Source organism: Pholis gunnellus (assembly GCF_910591455.1).
Source record: "Pholis gunnellus genome assembly, chromosome: 21".
In the NCBI taxonomy this organism is placed as follows: Eukaryota; Metazoa; Chordata; class Actinopteri; order Perciformes; family Pholidae; genus Pholis; species Pholis gunnellus.
In genome coordinates this window covers 2,430,975-2,448,593 of record NC_136548.1, presented here as the reverse complement: position 1 = coordinate 2,448,593, position 17,619 = coordinate 2,430,975, and the positions used below count along the sequence as shown (strand labels likewise).

Below are 17,619 nucleotides of genomic sequence, written 5' to 3'. Positions count from 1 at the left end.
TGGTCAAAGTCAATGTTCTGTAATCAAACTGAAATCCCACCCGAGCTCTCCTTCATGTCACTGGAGGGAGCCGTCTTTATAAATCACAGCCTGAAACACCTTTCTTACTTCTAACACTGTTGAATTCTAAGTGACTTTAGTGGTACGTTGTTAATGTACAGTCAATACAAAACTCTGTGCTGAATTACACGTTGACCTTGGTCCTCTGTTGGTCCTGTAGCACTAAATTATTTGATGTGTTATTTGATTTGTTATTAATATTCTTTTATAAAGGAAACACTACTGATCCTGAAGTTCATTTCAACACGGCTCTAAAGTCCTGAATTCTATTTGTTTTTTGTGTTGATTGCTGGTTTCTAACTTTCAGACACTAGAATCAGTGACAGGAACAACATTTGACCATTGAGAGCATGAAATACTTTGACAAAAACATTGTGACTAACGATAAAAATCCCCAGAGTGTTGTCAGTTAAATCTATACCTACATCCCACTGAGCCTGTTTACCTGAGCCGGATAGTCAAACAGCCACTGCTCTCTGGGTTTGTCCTCATAGGCCATCACTGCCTCGGTCATCTCATGTCGAACCGTGGAGCGCATGCTGTCCAGAACCCGGTTCAGCCACACCTCCACCTGACACAAAACACAAAAAACCAAAAGCCTGTGGATACACATTGCAATGTGTGTCACGTGAGCACAGACGGGCTTTCTTATCAATGGACTCTAATGAGGTCATTAATAAGCATTAGAGTGGAAGTGGAGTCAGGCAAATACTATAGGACATAATGGAAAATTAATGGATTTATGGGCTTTGATATGCAAAACCCCAGGGGCAACGACAGACTCAATTTCATGTGTCTGCTTTATTGTAGGTTGTGATATCTATATTTGATAGATATTTTCTTCCATTACAGAAAAGGATAGGTGAGTGAATTTCCTCATCTATTACATCCATCTACAGACAACCGTAGTGCCACTGTCAGCAGTAAGTCCAATAAAGATGATAAACGTCTTTAGCATTTAGCTCAACCTACAGAAGTTATGGTACTACAATTTTGGAGACATGAATAAATGATTGCGGGTGTATTTTACCTGTCCAGTGCAGTCACAGGGCTGATTAAAGGGGACATACTCCTCCTCTTTGCTGTACATGCCCAGACCAGTCTTAGAAGGATTCCCCTCTCCATCTGCTTCAAATCGCATCTTAGCCATGTTGTCAAACAGCTTAGACAGATGTTTCTGGACCTGAGCAAACAGACAGGCACATTCAGCTCGGGCTCAATTTACACTCAGCTCACTGTCTGACTGGTGGTTTCTCTGCCACCATGCAAACGATTAACGTTTTATTACCGTTTTTCTGAACCATTTATTGGCGGACAGGACATGTTCTGCAGCATGCCTGCTAACTTCCTCTTTAGAGCGATTTAGAAGCAAGTTGTGCTTCACAGTGATTTATTTCTCCATGCTGCTAATGCATGAGAATATGTCCTTATGATGGGGTTGGAGCAGGCGGCAAAACTATAAGCAACATTGCCCCTGTGTGGAAACTGCGGGTACTACAATAGTCAACAGCACTCATCAAAAGAGCTAAATGGTGCAATCGAACATTAAGAAAACTAAAATTAGTTGTTGCTGACAGGGAACAGACTGAAGCATTAAATGCAGTGCTACCCCTCTAGCAAAAATGAGTGGAGCCACCTGGTGTGGGTTGGTCCCATTAGACAGGATGTCCAGCAGATCAGCTGAAGAGATGAAGTAAAATCTCGGGAAGGCCAGACGCTTGGTGTCCAGGTATTCTGCCAGAGCTTTTTCACATAGAGACAGCCTGCAGAGAAATACACAGAGTGAGTCAGTGTGTGCATCCAAGTGAAAGAGGTATAATCCCTGTACAAGAGTGTTCCTGATAACATAAAGAGTAGGAAAAGAGAGATCTCTAACCTGCTCTGGATGTCCTCCAGTTTACCAAACAGGCCCGGTTTATTGGTGGCCTCCACTACGTTTGGCGTTTGATACACAGCGTTTGCCAGCTCTTTGAAATCAGCATCAATACCTTCGAAGCGCCTGGAGTCCTGCAGAGGATTTCACGAGGGAGCACAGACAGGGGATTTAGGTTCCCAAAAGAAAAAGGGTGGAATCAGAGGTTTAATAGGAAACATCTGGGTTTAAGCACAACTCGAACATCGCGGGAGCAATTAAATAGTTGTGTAATCTCAGCTTCTAAACTATGTATGAGCCAATTAATGCATTCTTAATGAACAGCTCTTAGAGCCGTGCTATCTGGGTTAATATGGCAGGTCAAGGCCTGCATTCATATGAGCTTGTCAGTGATGTATTGTATACCTATAGAGCTGTAATTTACTGTGCGTGCATAAATGTGATTCTATCAGTGTGTAACCTCAGGCAGCTGTGAACGAATGTCTTCTGAGCCAATGAAGATGCTTTCCAGGTGGGTCCATGTCCGCTGCACCTCAAACCAGAGGGAGATCACAGAGTCGGCCACGGACAGCTTGCTCTGCCATGACGACACTTCATCCAAGAAGTGGGCGATGTACTTGGATGACATGAGGTTCTGTAGCTGCACCTGGTTGTCTTCCAGCGTCTCGATCAGCTCCTCGTCAGTGCGCAGGAGAGGCACCTGGGTCCGGTGGTGGGCCTCATACTGGAACTGCATACCTGGATGGGATCAATACACTTTGTCAATAGGGCATAAACTCTGGATGGGAGAATAAAAAACTCTCATGTTCACCACAGACAAAAGGACAGTTTAGTACTTCCCGTACCTGTCCATGTGGAGTTGAGCTCAGAGAGGACTTTTTCCATTCCCATCTCTTTCACAGCCTTGTCCACAATCCCCCTCACCTCCTCCTCAAAGCAGTGCAGGTTCAGCTTCAGCAGGTCAGCAAGAGTGGTCTCCTGTTCAGAGAAACACACTTCATCTGAGCCACACCAGCTGATTACTGTGATTGTTTGTCTCAGTTTATGATGCACAATAGTGAGGGTTCATTAGGTTGTTTATTAGGGCCCGAGCACTGACGTAGTCAGAACGGAGAAACTATTGTTATTCTAATGTTTATTCTTATTCTTATTTTTAGTGTGTCGTCGCAAAAAGGAGGTGCTTGGGATACTGGAAAGTTTTCAAAATTTGGCATGCAAGCCAGAATTTGCGAAAATTGCAATCTGATTGGGGTGTCCAGTATGAAGTATTGGCTCGCTAGCGCCACCTATTGAGTAGCCCCAACATTGGGTTTCACCTAGCTGTATGAAATTTGGTAGGTATGTGGAACGTGATGGGATGTACAAAAAATCCTCTTGGAATTTTCCACTAAACCAAACAGGAAGTCGGACATTTTTAATTTTATGACATTTTTGGACCTTTTCAAGGCATCGTACTTTAACGAACTACTCCTAGAGATTTGACCCGATTGACTTCAGATTCGGTCAGTATGCTCTTGAGACCTTGGCATTTAAAAGTTAGTCAAAGATCAAAAAGTTATCGAACTATGCATCCGTGGCGTGGCGGCAAAGAACACCATTCGCCATAAAAAAGGAAGTTGTTGTAACTCGGCCGTACATTGTCTAATCTGCTCCAAATCTCTAATATGTCATAACATCCTGACTCAGAACACATCTACCGGTATATGACAATTTAGAATCATAGTAAGAGCGCCACCTAGTGGCAACTGGAAGTTGTACGTTTTTTACTTTGACATCCTGCTCCTCACATATTAATCAGATCCCTCTCAAATGTTGTCAGAAAAGCCTTAATACCTTGATAATGCTTCATTGTGAATATTGTAAGAAGTTGTTGAAGGGCGGTGACGTGGCGGCTCGGCAAATATCGATCCTTCGCCATGAACAAATAAACTGATGTAACTCGATTGCATAAACTCTGTAGGAGGGGTTTGTTAAAATACAAAGCCTGAAAACGTAGTTTAATGGGAGTCACATAAAATGACCGCCACGCTACGGCTACGCCATTCCACGAAATGTAAAGCTTTTGCTAACTTTTAATCATGAAGGTATTTGGATTGTACTGTCCACATTTGAAGTGGCTCTGACAAAGTCCCTAGGAGGAGTTCGTTAAAGTATAGGAACTAGAAATAAAGGGAAAATTTACACAAAAATCAAAATGGCCGACTTTTAGTTGATTTTAGAGCATGCTCCAAAGATACTTTTTTCCTACTTGTCTCCATATGATATATGTGCCGACCAAATTTCATACGTGTAGGTTAAACAAGGCGCTGGGGCTGCTTTGTTGAAAATCTGCAGGGGTCGCTATCGAGACAATTTATAACGACCAAGCCAAAAATCCAGATAAGATCTTTAATTTCATCATCTACGACATATGTACAAAGTTCCATGAGTTTTTGAGTATCCCAAGTCACAGAAAAATATGCTTGCTTTTTCATGGCGAACAAAGCGTTGCCACGGCAACAGTTATCCACAAATTCGCAATATTCATGATGAACTATCATCAATGTCTTAAGGCTTTCTTTCTCAAATTTGAGGTTGATCTGGTGAAATGGCTGGGAGGAGTACATCATTTCCCTTTGCCAGTAGGTGCCGCTATGACTATGTCACAATTGAGGCATTGGAATGTTTTCAGGCCTGGACTAGCATCCTGCATAAGAAATGTTGGGCAGATTTGACAATGTACCATGGAGTTACAACAACTTCAACAATTTTCATGAAAAATTGCATAAAATGGATGCCACACCAAGGTTGGAGAGAGAAAACTGCTTTGTGTGTATCCCAGCCCTTAAATAACCAGCATGTTATCAACACTGGTTGTTTGAGATATTAAAAACAGAAACTGTAGCAAATGTACAGCTCATGAATACTGAAAGATAGGTGCAGTATGTTGTTGCTTATCTCTAAAATAAATAGGAAACCTGGTCCATGGTGAAGCGGACTCCCGTCGCAGCCATCAGCTGATGCCAGTGTCGGGCTCGTATGGCTGGGTTCTGGAGCTCTGCCACGGCCCGCAGGGAGATGAGCAGGTTCTTGACCCTGCAGTCCAAACCTGTGAAGGTCTCCCACGCTCGAACCTATCAGACATAAAGGCCAGAAATCTGTACATGGGCTTTTGACAGAGACAAGGAAGTTTGAAGCTGCAGCTCAGGATTTATTTATTCCAGTGAAGTTGTTCATGCATTTGCACACATTTAGTGCCTCCCAGACTTGCTCAAGGGCCTGTAACTCCCAATTGAGAGTAAATAAGGAAGATGTCCTTTCTCCCACAAAATCTTTGCCTTTTAGCAAGGCACTTAACTCCCAATTGGCTGTTTGCTAGGCTCAGACCTCCTAGTTTACTGTTGCTACACCTGACAAGCTTTATGTTTTTGCGGAGCACAAAATGCAGTTCACAGTGATTTTGGGGGCAGATGTTTTACTTGAAATTATCAATCTTGTTTCAAACAATTGGTCCTTGATTTCAGAAGGAGGAGGAAAAAAACCTGTTCTCATTTCTAGCCAGCAACTGTTAACTTTAATGGCTGACATAACTGTCGGAAACAATAAGCTGTTAGCCATAAATGCTAACAGTTGCAGGTTCCGTGAGAGCAGATGAACTTAGTACAGACCACTGCACACCTCTTCAACATGTAGAGAAAGCCAAAGCTTGGTGGGCCTGCTGTGCCTAAGTTAAGATTCATTTTTCCTATCAACCTATTTAAGCTAGTTAGATATCCTGATCTATCCTCTTGCCTCACCTCTTTGTCTAGCCCCCGTATATCTTTAGAGAAGCATTTGCACTCTAGCTCCATGTCTTCCACATGGATCTCTCTCCACGGGGTCATCCTCCATGCCGCCATGCTGTATTCCACCACGGTGACCATGTCCCACAGCTCCTTCAGCAGGCCCACCTCACGCCTTGGGAATAGGGAAAAGTGGACAGAATGAATTACACCAGCATGAAAATTGGAACTCTTCAGATACTGACTGTGAATGTAAAAGAGGATCTCAGCTTTAACGGCTCATTAGTTTCGGATTTGGCACAGACATGTGGTATTTTCTCCTTCCAGCTTTGGGATTTACCTGCATTGTCGGAGCTGTTTGTACTCGGAGACGGTGACCTCGAATAGGCTGGCAGACTCCACCAGGGAGGCCATCACTGCCTCCCGCTGCTGGATCTGCCGGTGGAGGGCGTCCAACATCTGGTGGGGGCTCTTGCTGTCAAACCTGGACCAATGCATGATCACACACAGGCACCCATCAAAACACACACACACACAAACAGACACACACACGCATTTGCAGAAGCTTAGTATAAGTCAGGCTGTGTTTAGGGAATGAAAGGCTGCAGTTTGCCAAGCCTGACTTGGCTGCATAACCAGACCAGAGTATCCAGCGCTAACTGCACACTGTGTCAATTAACAATGATTTCCATGGCATTAATGGGAAAATAATCACCAGGTTATTAAGAGACCAATTACACACATAACTAATCTGACAATTAGACATTATGATGAAGCATCTCTACCTATGAATTAATTTTCATCAAATTAAGATTCAATTAGCTTTGTCGGATGTGAGAGCCTCGAAATAACACTTCTCTATTATCAGGTGAGAAAGCAGAAGGGTACATATATATATATATATATATATATATATATACACACACATATATACACACATGTATACACATGTATATACTGTATATATAAAGGCCATCGGGCTTAAACCCGTAAGCCCGTGCATTTAAACAGCAGTGAGAGGGGTGACAAGCTGTCATACTTTCCTCAAACTTTTACCTCATTATTTACTGACATTGTACTTTACTTTGTTATTATTGTCAAATTCAAGATGAGGAAAAAATAGCCCATCAAGAATGATTTTGCTAGGTCTATAAACAAATGAATAGATAGATAGACTGTGGCCCATGCAGACATATAGTCCTCACATAAAATACCTGGCTTTGTTGAGACTGTCTGTCTATCTATCTCCTCCTCTGCATTTCAGCACCCGGGACAGCACACATATGCACACACACACCCTCTACACAACAAACAGCGCTATTCCTTTCAGAATAACTATAGAATAATTAACATAGATGCATAATGAATCATATGGTAAAAATACTTATTTTCTAGTCTTTCCGCCCACTGAAAGCGCTTTAACACTACATGTCATCATTCACACACTAATGGAAGGGGCAGCAATTTGGGGTTAAGTGTCTTGCCCAAGGACACATCGACATGGATTAGTGGAGCCGGGGATCAAACCCTCGATCCTTTGATTGAAGGACGACCCTGCTCTCCACTGAACCACAGTCGCCCGTGATAACTATTCCTTATGAATATATTTATATATTATAGATTAATAATCACTTAAATCTGTGAAAGTAAAGCGTTCCCAGACCAACTCTCAGGAGGAATAGAAGCCAATATTGATTCTACCTGAAGGGCCCACTTTTGCGAAAGTGCTCCCTGAAGGTGTGTTGCTCCACATCGAATGAAGCACACTTTCGACGCAGGCTGGCCACCTCGATGGCCTGCAAAGGCGCTACCTGCTGTTTGACCAACACAGCCTGCTTTTTCACATTGTTCCACTTTTCTGGCAACTCCTGCAGATCAACAGATAGATACAGAGGGAGGGAGATAAAGAGTAGGAGATAAAAGCAAGGGGACAGGAGTGACAGATGACGAATTGCCAGGAGGAAGAGCACAGAACAGGGATGGGCAATTGGAAGACACAAAGAAAAAGTAAGAGAAATGGCTCTGTCTCAGCCGACATGAACAGAAGAAAGAAGGTGTGCTAGTAAAAATAAATGTCAAGTGACTGAACATCAGTCCTCAGTCTCAGCCTTACCTCCAACTGATTGTACACCACGTCAGGCAGCTCCTGTTCATAGACCTTCAGTAGAGCGATGGTTTGCTGAAGGGGCTCAAACATGGCATCAGTGGAGTTTTGTCTTTCCTTAACAGCCAGCAGGTGACCCAGGACCTCCACCAGGCCACCGTAGTTACCCTCCTCCACCTGCTGGCCCAGGCCAGCCTCAGCCACACCGATGAACTTCTCCAGATCCGACAGACTGGGGATAGGTGACAATGATCATGAAAAGACATTGGATGTGTAAAATTGGCGGCAAACACCTTCTCTAATTTAACAGCACAGCATTCAGACTACAGGCTGCAAAAAGAGAAAACACAAGCAAACCCAGAAACATGCTGATCACATGATTCAGTTATCATTGAAGATGTCTGCCTTAACCTAGCGTTAGTCTTTTGCTTCTTATCAGCCTGCTAATACAAGCAATCTGACAAAATATATATAGTTGATTGTGAAACAGGCTAACGTTATGTTAGCTGGCGAGAGTTATCTTCAGAATTGTCACCAAGTAGTGCTCAAGGGCTGATGTGCAAATTGTTTAATGACTGGTTTATGACAAGTTAAAATAAGTTGAATAAGGAATGAATAATATTATATAATTCATACAGACGCTTTCCATCCTAAGCACTGAGCTATTCCTTAAAGCAGCTACATTACTCTTATTACATGTTTATCAATTTATTTAGTGTATTTTCTCAGATTATTTGAATTGGCAGGCTAATAAGAAGCAAAAAGCTAACGGCAGGTGAATTTCAGTTGTGTGCTTCACTTTTCAGTTGCTATTTCAGTGGCTATTTTAAATGCGGGTGTCTGGGCTTTACCAGTAGCATAAGTACAGAGGAGATACACAACCTAATCCATTCAAAGTTTGCTAACATTAGCCACAATTAGCTACTGCTCATACATCTGGTATAAGATTGTAGCGTCAAAACCCCTGACTTTTTAAAATTGTACTTCACCTGTTGGTCACAAGGTCAATGAGGTGCTGTTTGAACATGAAGCTCCACTTTTTGATGATGTTAAGCATGACGCTCTTCATGCTACGGCCATCCACCCTCATCCACCCGAGGAAAACATGCACCGACTCCAGACCCTGCACCTCCTTGTAGATCTTCTCATACCTGCAGTATGATGACAAAAAGACTTCAGCCATGTAAGGGGAAGTTCAACCTAACCCTAATGTTTATTTTTACGATTCTTCAACCTAAACTCAATCTTCACTCAAAAACAAAATGACTGATTCTAAAACCTAAACCAACTCTTTATAGAGGGATTACCAGAAACATGACCACGGAAACACACAAGCACACACACACTTTCCACTTGACCAACACCCACCTGTCCACCTGCTCTCTGAAGTTGTCCAGTGTTGGTGGGCTCTCTGAGACGCTGTCATCAGCATAAACCTCCTGGCTGCTGACCATGTGGCCATACAGAAGGAACTGACGTATGAACTCCTTCCTGTCATCCATATACAGGTAGCTGTAGTGCTCCAGAGAGTTGCGAAACTTGCAGCAAGTTGCCATGACGAGCTCTACGCGTGCCATAAGGAGATGACGCATGTCTGCCAGGTCAGCCATGTCCTCCATGTCAGCCTGAGGGGAACATTTGATCATTTTCTTGAACATGTTGATGGTAGTGATCTGCATTTCAGACAGGGAAGTTCTAGATGTTGAGGCTGCATCAGAGCATCAGTACCTGGTAGTGGGGGAAGGGACTGTGCTGTGCGATGCGTGGCACCAGTGAGGAGATTCTAAACACATCATTGATGAGGCTCTCCACCAGCTCAAAGAAACCTTCTCCTGCCCCAAACTCCAGAGATGGAGCAAACACCATGTCAGGAACCTTCAGATCCAGCTGAGCCTCAAAAAGCGGGAACAAAACCGCTCTCTGATCTGGACCAAAGGAAGGAATTGAAAACAGTTGAAGCTGTGGTGGAAATACTACTACATTAAAACATATGGATTTCTCATAATGACTGAAATGTGTTTATAAGAACATAGAGGTCATTCCTATTGCATTTATCATCAATTTCAGGGATTTTGTAAATAGATTTGTGTGAGACACAAAGAACATTTTACATAACGAGAGGGTCCTTGATAATAATGTGGCACACATAATGTAATACTGCAGCTGTGAGAGCATGTAGTCAAGGGATTCTCCATTGAGTCCTTTTTTAAATTGTAAACCAAAGTCTTTGAAACTAATCTAGATGAATACATAAAAATAAATCTATTTAATAATATTTTACAATGATTGTGCAAAATGAAAGAACTGCCTGCCCCCAAGTCCGTTCAGTCAGCTCTGAAACCTCCTTATCAGAAAAGACTTCTTGAACCCACACAAGGGGAGAGGATGAAGAGGCAGATGAAGTAAGAGTGAAAGAACGTGTACAATAAGGAGGGGAAGAAGAACTGGATACAGCAGGAATCTGGCAACAATCCACCAAATCTTGAATCACATCCTAGTCCATCTAAACTGGTTGACAAAACTCATGCCAGCAACCAGTCCAGATGTAATTTACATCTAGAGCAAATACAGGCGGACACCCAATTGACACCTTAACCCCTGAGGATGTACTGCTGGGAAACTGTCCAAGTCAGTGCTGGCTGATGAGGACTTTAGTTCGCTGTGAAATCCTTTTGGATATTTAATTTTTGTTTTCTGGCAACATTCTGGCTGTAACAGTAACAGTAGTAACAGCACTAACATCACTACAAATAGTACTTTGGGGATTTGACTGTGTATTGTTTGTTCATTACACTCCTTCCTACCCGTGTTATCCAGGAAGAACTTGAGAGAGCACTCGATGCTGTTGAAGAATCCATCTATGACCATGTCGTCGATGTAGACGACGTAGGCCTTCCACTCCTCAGAGGTCTGCTCGGATCTGAACAGCTGCAGATTACTCTAAGACATGCCAAAACCTGACAGTCATCATCTCAACCCCATTATATAATGACTGTAAGAACAGAGTCAAAGCAAATCTACGAGGAAACCTTTTTTAAATCACCTTCAGCAGGAAGTGGATCTGTTCTCCAGAGGACCGTATCAGACTATAAAACCTGTCAAGCCTCTCGGCCCTGTCCTCCAGACTGAGCAGTGCGTCTTTTTTGCCCTCCTTCCTGTCAAACAGGGGGCTGGCCCAGGACCTCATGCAGCTCTGGATCTGCTCCACGTTATCTTTGGTCCTCTGGAGTCGGCTCTCCAGGTCACAGATGGAGTCTTGCACCTCCTGAATATACTGCCAAACACCTAGAGGGTAATGGATGATGAGATGGTGGATCAGAGGTCAAAAGAAACAACAATATTTAATAGACAAATATAGAATGGGAGTGTGTTAGAGTGTGTGTCTAAAACAAGACTAATAAAGCAATTAGGGCTGCAACAACGAATCGATAAAATCGATAAAAATCGATGATTAAAAGAGTTGGCAACGAATTTCATTATCGGTTCGTTGTGTCGCGCGATTACACTCAATAAGTCGCGGAGATGTTTGAGTGTTCAAAGCAGCCCGTTCGCCTGAAAACCGCAGCTAGGAATAATGGAATAGGACTCCGGTTCTATTTTGTGGGTTTTTCTCTGAACTGGGTCCATGATTAAGAGGGACGGCCGGGGGAAACCTCACCCGGCCCGGACACGGAAAGGATTGACAGATTGATGCTCTTTCTGGATTCTGTGGGTGGTGCATGGCCGTTCTTAGTCGGTGGAGCGATTTGTCTGGTTAATTCCATTAACGAACGAGACTCCGGCATGCTAACTAGTTATGTGGCCCCGTGCGGTCGGCGTCCAGCTTCTTAGAGGGACGAGTGGCGTTCAGCCACACGAGATTGAGCAACAACAGGTCTGTGATGCCCTTAGATGTCTGGGGCTGCACGCGCGCCACACTGAGTGGATCAGCGTGTCTACCCTTCGCCGAGAGGCGTGGGTAACCCGCTGAACCCCACTCCTGATATTAGTCCATTTTTTTTTTCAAAGTATTACTTTAACAGCTCAGGGATGTTCAAGGAGCAACCTGTTTGTGCACTTCCTGAAGATTTTTTGCACTGTACATGTCAGTTCTGGGTTGTAAATTAATGCTTTTTAGTTTTTAGTTTTTTTATCCGATTCATCGATTAATCGAACAAATAATCGACAGATTAATCGATTATTAAAATAATCGTTAGTTGCAGCCCTAGTCTAATCTTAAATATTCACAAAAATACTGGACCATTTATTTTAAGGATGAACACTTATATCTAAGGCTGTAAAGATTTGTGTTTTCATGCTGAACCATCACAGTCCAGCAATCACTGTCTGGTGCACGCATCTGCATGCAGAATACATTGTATGTAGATTGATGCACGTAACGCGGCATCAAAGTTCAACATGTTGCACAAGAAGCTAAGTGGCGTGCTAGTCAGTCACGCTATGTGCACACAAATTAACATTGCTATTGTAGGGGATTCTAAGTACCGTTACACCCATACTGTATCATACTTATTTTGATTGATCCAGAGTATCTAATAATTATCAATGTTCCAACCTTGGCCGTTCCAGGTAAGACACTCTTCTGCCTTTTTGAGCTGAGCGTCGATGTCCCTGAGCTGGCCCTGAACCAGAGGATGCTCCACGTCAAGCACAGAGTGCATCACCTGCAGCCAAAGAGTAGCAGAGAGAAACATAGAAAGATGTGATGAGATCTTCAGCTCCCACACTTAAGCCCGAGCGCCCCCTTTTTTGGGGGCTGTGGAGAAAGTTTAGCATATACCGTCGGAAAGAATGCACTTATCACAAACGAATATAAGCATGTTGCACATCAGATTAAACAACAGAACCTGGGCTACAAAAATATGTAAGCCGTTTTTACATGCTCCAAACAAAACTCAAACAACAACTAAATGAATTACCAAATATCAAAATCCATATAGCGCCACCTAGTCAACCCACTCGCTACATTTCTGGCTCTACCGCTGTGGTATTTTATGCAATACGCAGACGCGATACCTCAAAAGAAAGACACTCCACAGATTCCACACATATACATAAAATCCAGCTTCAACAAAGCATCAGCGAGATATGAGCCAAAGAACACCAACAACAGAAATCGCTTCATCAAACGATAGTTGTAAAATTTCTTTTACTTTTGCTGTTTTTCCGTAATATGTTTATTTTCCCAGTAATTCCAAACAGAAATACATTAGACCTACGTCCTATGTTACACTAAAATCATTCCGGGCTTTACGTTGCTGTGAGTCGAAGCAGGAAGTCTGAGAATCGCCTTGCGTCACAACCAAGCATGTCTCGCAGGACGGCTCCCTGCTGATTCTGATTGGCTAACAGTGCTGTCAATCTAATTTCGGTTGGCATAGCTAAATTCTATCGGCTCTAACGCTTCAAATGAGGTGTCAATCACTGAAATCGACCAATGGGTTGCTGAGATAGAGCCCTGCGTACTCACAGGGGGCTGACATCGAGATAAACTCCAGTACGCAGAGAGACACAGAGAGGACTCAGAGAGGATTCTGGCTTACAAAATAAAGCCAAACTGCTGTATTTGGATGTATTGAACACCATTAGTGATATACAAGTGAAATATATATTTTGGTACATGAGAAAATTCTAATGACACATGGTGCCAAAATGACCATTTTGGAGACCTCGCCTGAACTCTCTGTACTAAAACCTCTCTAATTTTGTTCTGCTTCACTTTATCAAAGTCAAACTTTGCAGAGAGACTGTTCACATATTGTGCTATGATTTGGGAGAGGTTTAGACCTGCAGCTGCATCATTCCAAAGAAATAATAATCCTGTAAGTGCTTTTATTTTAGGCGAACCTGAAACTTTTCAATTTGTGCTGTGTCCCATCTTCATTTACTCTTAACCAGTAACATATATACTGATATTTACACATCTGAACAAATCTCACAAGTGTTCCCTTTATTATAACACCAGAATTATTCAAATAGACCTTGTGGTTGCAGAGATATACTCTTTTTAGAATGGATATGCAATTTTCAAGCAGAGGCCTAAAAAATAGGTCCGTTTTGCGTTTACAGAAATATCATATTAGTATAACTTCTGCGTGGCCTTTCAAGCCCCGAGCATCAAGACGGGATGTCATCCTCATTAAAGTCATTGTTTCCGTATCTTTCCATGTTGTCATGACTTAACTGGACTTGAACTTTAAGCTACCTGAAGCAATGAAGTGCTGTATTTTTTTAGATGTAATCATCTCATTGAGGCAGCTGTGATACGTGTGGTTGAGCTTTGTGGGAGCTGTCCTTTGTGAGGCTAAGTTAATTACGTCAGTGATTGCTCTTGTTTTATGCTACATTATTGAAATTGCCATTTTGCCACCATGCCCAGTTCCCATTAAGATCAACAATTTAATTATGTGTCCGTGGCAAAGAGAAGCATATTTCATGCACTAATTCTACCATTGAAATCATTTTGTAAAAATCCTGTACAATCCACATACTCATGAGTACAATGTCAGAATAACATTAAAATATGTCTCTTCATTAGAATGCACAGCAATCACTGTAGTTGAGTAAAATGTAACCGATCCATATTGTGATTTTGACATTTCTAGTATAGTATCAGACAGCAGAAAAAGCCAATATCATTTCAGATATCTTATATATAAATGCAAATGTTAAGCTGTTGGTTTTGATATCAAACTAAAATGTTTGACACATGCCTAGAGGGTGGCATTAAAGACTAATGGTCAATAGGATAAATCCTCTAAGGACCATGATTATTCACTGTGGTGGAATGTAACTAAGTACATTTACTCAAGTACTGTACTTGAGTAAAATTATGAGGTACTTTACATGAGTATTTACATTTTGTGCAACTTTATACTTCTACTCCAATACAATCAATGTTGTACTTTTTGCTCCACTACATCTATCAAACAGCTTAGGTTACTTTATAGATTTAGATTAATACTAAATATAAATTAAAAAAATTATGATGCATTATAGATTTAACTACTCAGTAGTATACTGTATAAAGTAAAATGAGCGCCACCTTTACCAGCTGCAACATTAAAGTGATAAACACATTAATGCAACGATTAGAATCCAATAATATAATACATATCATCCTGAATTCTGCCATTCTGCGTAATGCGTACACTACTTTTGATGCCAAAACTTTTGTACTTTTACACAAGTGAGAATTTGGACTTTTTCTTGTAAGAGCATGTTTCTACACTGTGTTATTACTTTTATTGAAGTAAATGATCTGAATACTTCTTCCACCACTGATGTCATAGAAAATGTATCTTACCTTTTTGGTGTTGTACCTTGTTTCAGGGGGTCATCAGGGAACTGAAGTTATAGACATATCATTTTGTTCCTTTTCAGTTGATTCACTCATATATTCACACCCTGCAGAGCAGCCCCCACCAGAGTCACACCTCCAGCACACTAATGCATCATAGACCCAGCCAAAGGAGCAGAATTAGCAGCCGGGCTGTCACATCCACACTGTAAAAGCAAATGTGTGTGGTGATGACCAACTGGCTGCAGCACAGATACTCACAGATACTCACTCTCAGATACCCCTTTAAACACAGTCATTGATGTTGCCATGCCCCTCGAATGCACCCTCACACCGTGAGGCAATGAAAACGCTTTATTGAATGCAGTGGAGATAGCTTCCACAAGCCAGTGAAAACCGCTGGTTAGACAAAAAATGGTTACATAAAGTACACTCTGAGTGTGGTCTTTGTAGCACATCAGGAGCTCAAAGTCCATGGAGCTTTAGACTGTCTTAGGCAAGTACCCTACAGAAGGGTAAATGTGACCTTGGAGTCATCACAGAAGGAATTGGATACAACAGGGATGCACAGACAAAGCATGTCACCCTCCCGCCCTGCGGAGGTCAAAGTGAGAAGCAGTGCAGTCTTGTATGAAAACAAATCTTGTATCTACAGACTTAATGGGCTCAAATCGGGGACCACAAAGAGCCTCAAGCACCAACACTGAATCCCATGAGGGTACGCTGGACTCTTTCGGTCCACTGCTACAATGCCAATAGTCCAATAAATGGCATATAGACTTCCAGTGGATGATGCGCTCGCATTCTGGGTCGTTGCCACCACACTTTGGGGCAGACCCATGCCAATTAAATTTGATCTATCAACGGGTAGGCATGCAGCTGCCACAGTTCTGGGCGTGGAGGAATCACCTCCACTGCCACATGAGAGAAGGTCCCTGCACAGAGGAAGCTGTTTAGCTCTTTAACCTGGTTCATCCACTTCCTCCCTCCAAGGCTATATAATATTACTTTCTCCATGAAATTTGGAAAAGTATAGTTATTTTGAATACCAGTGCGCCACCGATACTTTTTCTTTGACTGTAATAGCTACAGCGGCCTCCTCTCGGCTGTGCTGAAGGGGAACAGACAGTGTTGTTTGTCAGTGGAGTAAGTTAGTGGCACAGCCAGTGTGATTAGGAGTGGTGTCAGTCACTGTAACACGAGCTGTTTAGTGTGTTAATATGACCCGCACCAAACACTTGGGCAGACCATCGATGTATTAAGAAGAAGGGTTAGGAATGCAGGGTGTACCACCTCAGTCTTAGCCAGCGCTAGAACGCTATTGGCTCACTCTCTGTGTGCAGCAGTCAATGAGCTGACGTGGTTGATTCAGACCACCCCAGGCTGAATTATGGCCGATCTCCCCAACTAATATTTTATTGAATATTGGCCGTTAACAATCGGCAATCAAACTTAATTTCACACTATGACGGCTGAACTGTCAAATTCTCAGGTTCACATGCGTATCGGACTGTCAGGGGGATCTGTACGGATCATGGGTCAAATACCTTCAATTTTAGCACTATCAGGGCCGCTCTAAGAAGTAATGCGAACACACCCTCAACAAAGCATTTTTTCATCAGTTGGATAATTTTGACAGGGTTATTGCACAACAGAAATCAAAGCGCTGAGGATAATTCTGAGAGCAAACGTTTCACGAGCACACAGAAGCAGCCTTAGTGTGAGGAGGTGGGCTGAATACCATACTGCTTTTAGCCTAACCTAAGCCAACCTTGTTGTATCGGCCCACGGTGAGCTCCAGGTTGGCAACGTACTGCCACAGCTGCCCCCTGGTGGTGTAGATCTGCACCGCAGTTTCAGGTATGGCCTCTGTCTGTCTGGCCTCCAAGTACTTCACTTCCCTCAACACAGACGCCAGCTAGGAGTAGGTTGAAAGGGAAATTAGAAGCACTGGAAGACGTATCAAGACATTTACAACAAATTGGGGTTTTACATTTTATCAGCCAAGGCTGCCGATAGTGTTTGCCAATGATTTACTTTTAAGCCCAATTTCACACAAAAATATATTTTATAAACATTCAGTACTACAGTTCCGATGTTGCTGGTTCCACTTAAAGTCAGGTTAATGAGATGTATGTTAGTGTGATCCAACATTACTCCCCTTGAATGAAAAATGTATATACTAATGCGACTAATTAAAAAGACTAACTTTATTTAAAGATTTATACTCTTGTGCAGCTGCAGGCAGGTACGACACTTACTGGAAGACATATATTGATTTATCACCAAACTAATAAATCGCTCAAATCCTGTCCACAGTATGTGAGAGGATTACAAGCCTGTCGTGGATCAGTTTATATTCTTCAGACCTGCGGGTTGAAGTTGACTGAGATCAGCTGAGTGTCTGGGTCCCTGCTGATTAATGGAAGGTTGAGGTTGTACAGAGAACTCTCTCCCACGGACTCTGTCCATGCCTCGTAGAGGCTGGTGGAGTATCTGGAATAACAAACACAGGGAACAC

At 42.5% G+C, this 17,619-nt stretch overlaps 1 protein-coding gene across 1 annotated transcript in view; it reads right to left on the bottom strand.

Moving 5' to 3' along the window:
- The window catches only part of dnah9 (dynein, axonemal, heavy chain 9), a gene marked incomplete at both ends in the record, with an annotated part of 139,598 nt that overhangs the window by 109,159 nt on the left and 12,820 nt on the right, over positions 1-17,619 (bottom strand). The window contains 19 exons of the mRNA XM_079182856.1: positions 506-631; positions 1,091-1,243; positions 1,697-1,823; positions 1,937-2,067; positions 2,394-2,671; positions 2,779-2,911; positions 4,891-5,046; positions 5,710-5,869; positions 6,035-6,178; positions 7,396-7,562; positions 7,808-8,030; positions 8,788-8,949; positions 9,167-9,423; positions 9,527-9,723; positions 10,603-10,738; positions 10,842-11,083; positions 12,354-12,462; positions 16,870-17,016; positions 17,468-17,594. Of these exons, the coding sequence (XP_079038982.1) occupies positions 506-631; positions 1,091-1,243; positions 1,697-1,823; positions 1,937-2,067; positions 2,394-2,671; positions 2,779-2,911; positions 4,891-5,046; positions 5,710-5,869; positions 6,035-6,178; positions 7,396-7,562; positions 7,808-8,030; positions 8,788-8,949; positions 9,167-9,423; positions 9,527-9,723; positions 10,603-10,738; positions 10,842-11,083; positions 12,354-12,462; positions 16,870-17,016; positions 17,468-17,594 (3,175 nt within the window). The remainder of the gene's footprint in view (positions 1-505; positions 632-1,090; positions 1,244-1,696; positions 1,824-1,936; positions 2,068-2,393; positions 2,672-2,778; positions 2,912-4,890; positions 5,047-5,709; positions 5,870-6,034; positions 6,179-7,395; positions 7,563-7,807; positions 8,031-8,787; positions 8,950-9,166; positions 9,424-9,526; positions 9,724-10,602; positions 10,739-10,841; positions 11,084-12,353; positions 12,463-16,869; positions 17,017-17,467; positions 17,595-17,619) is intronic.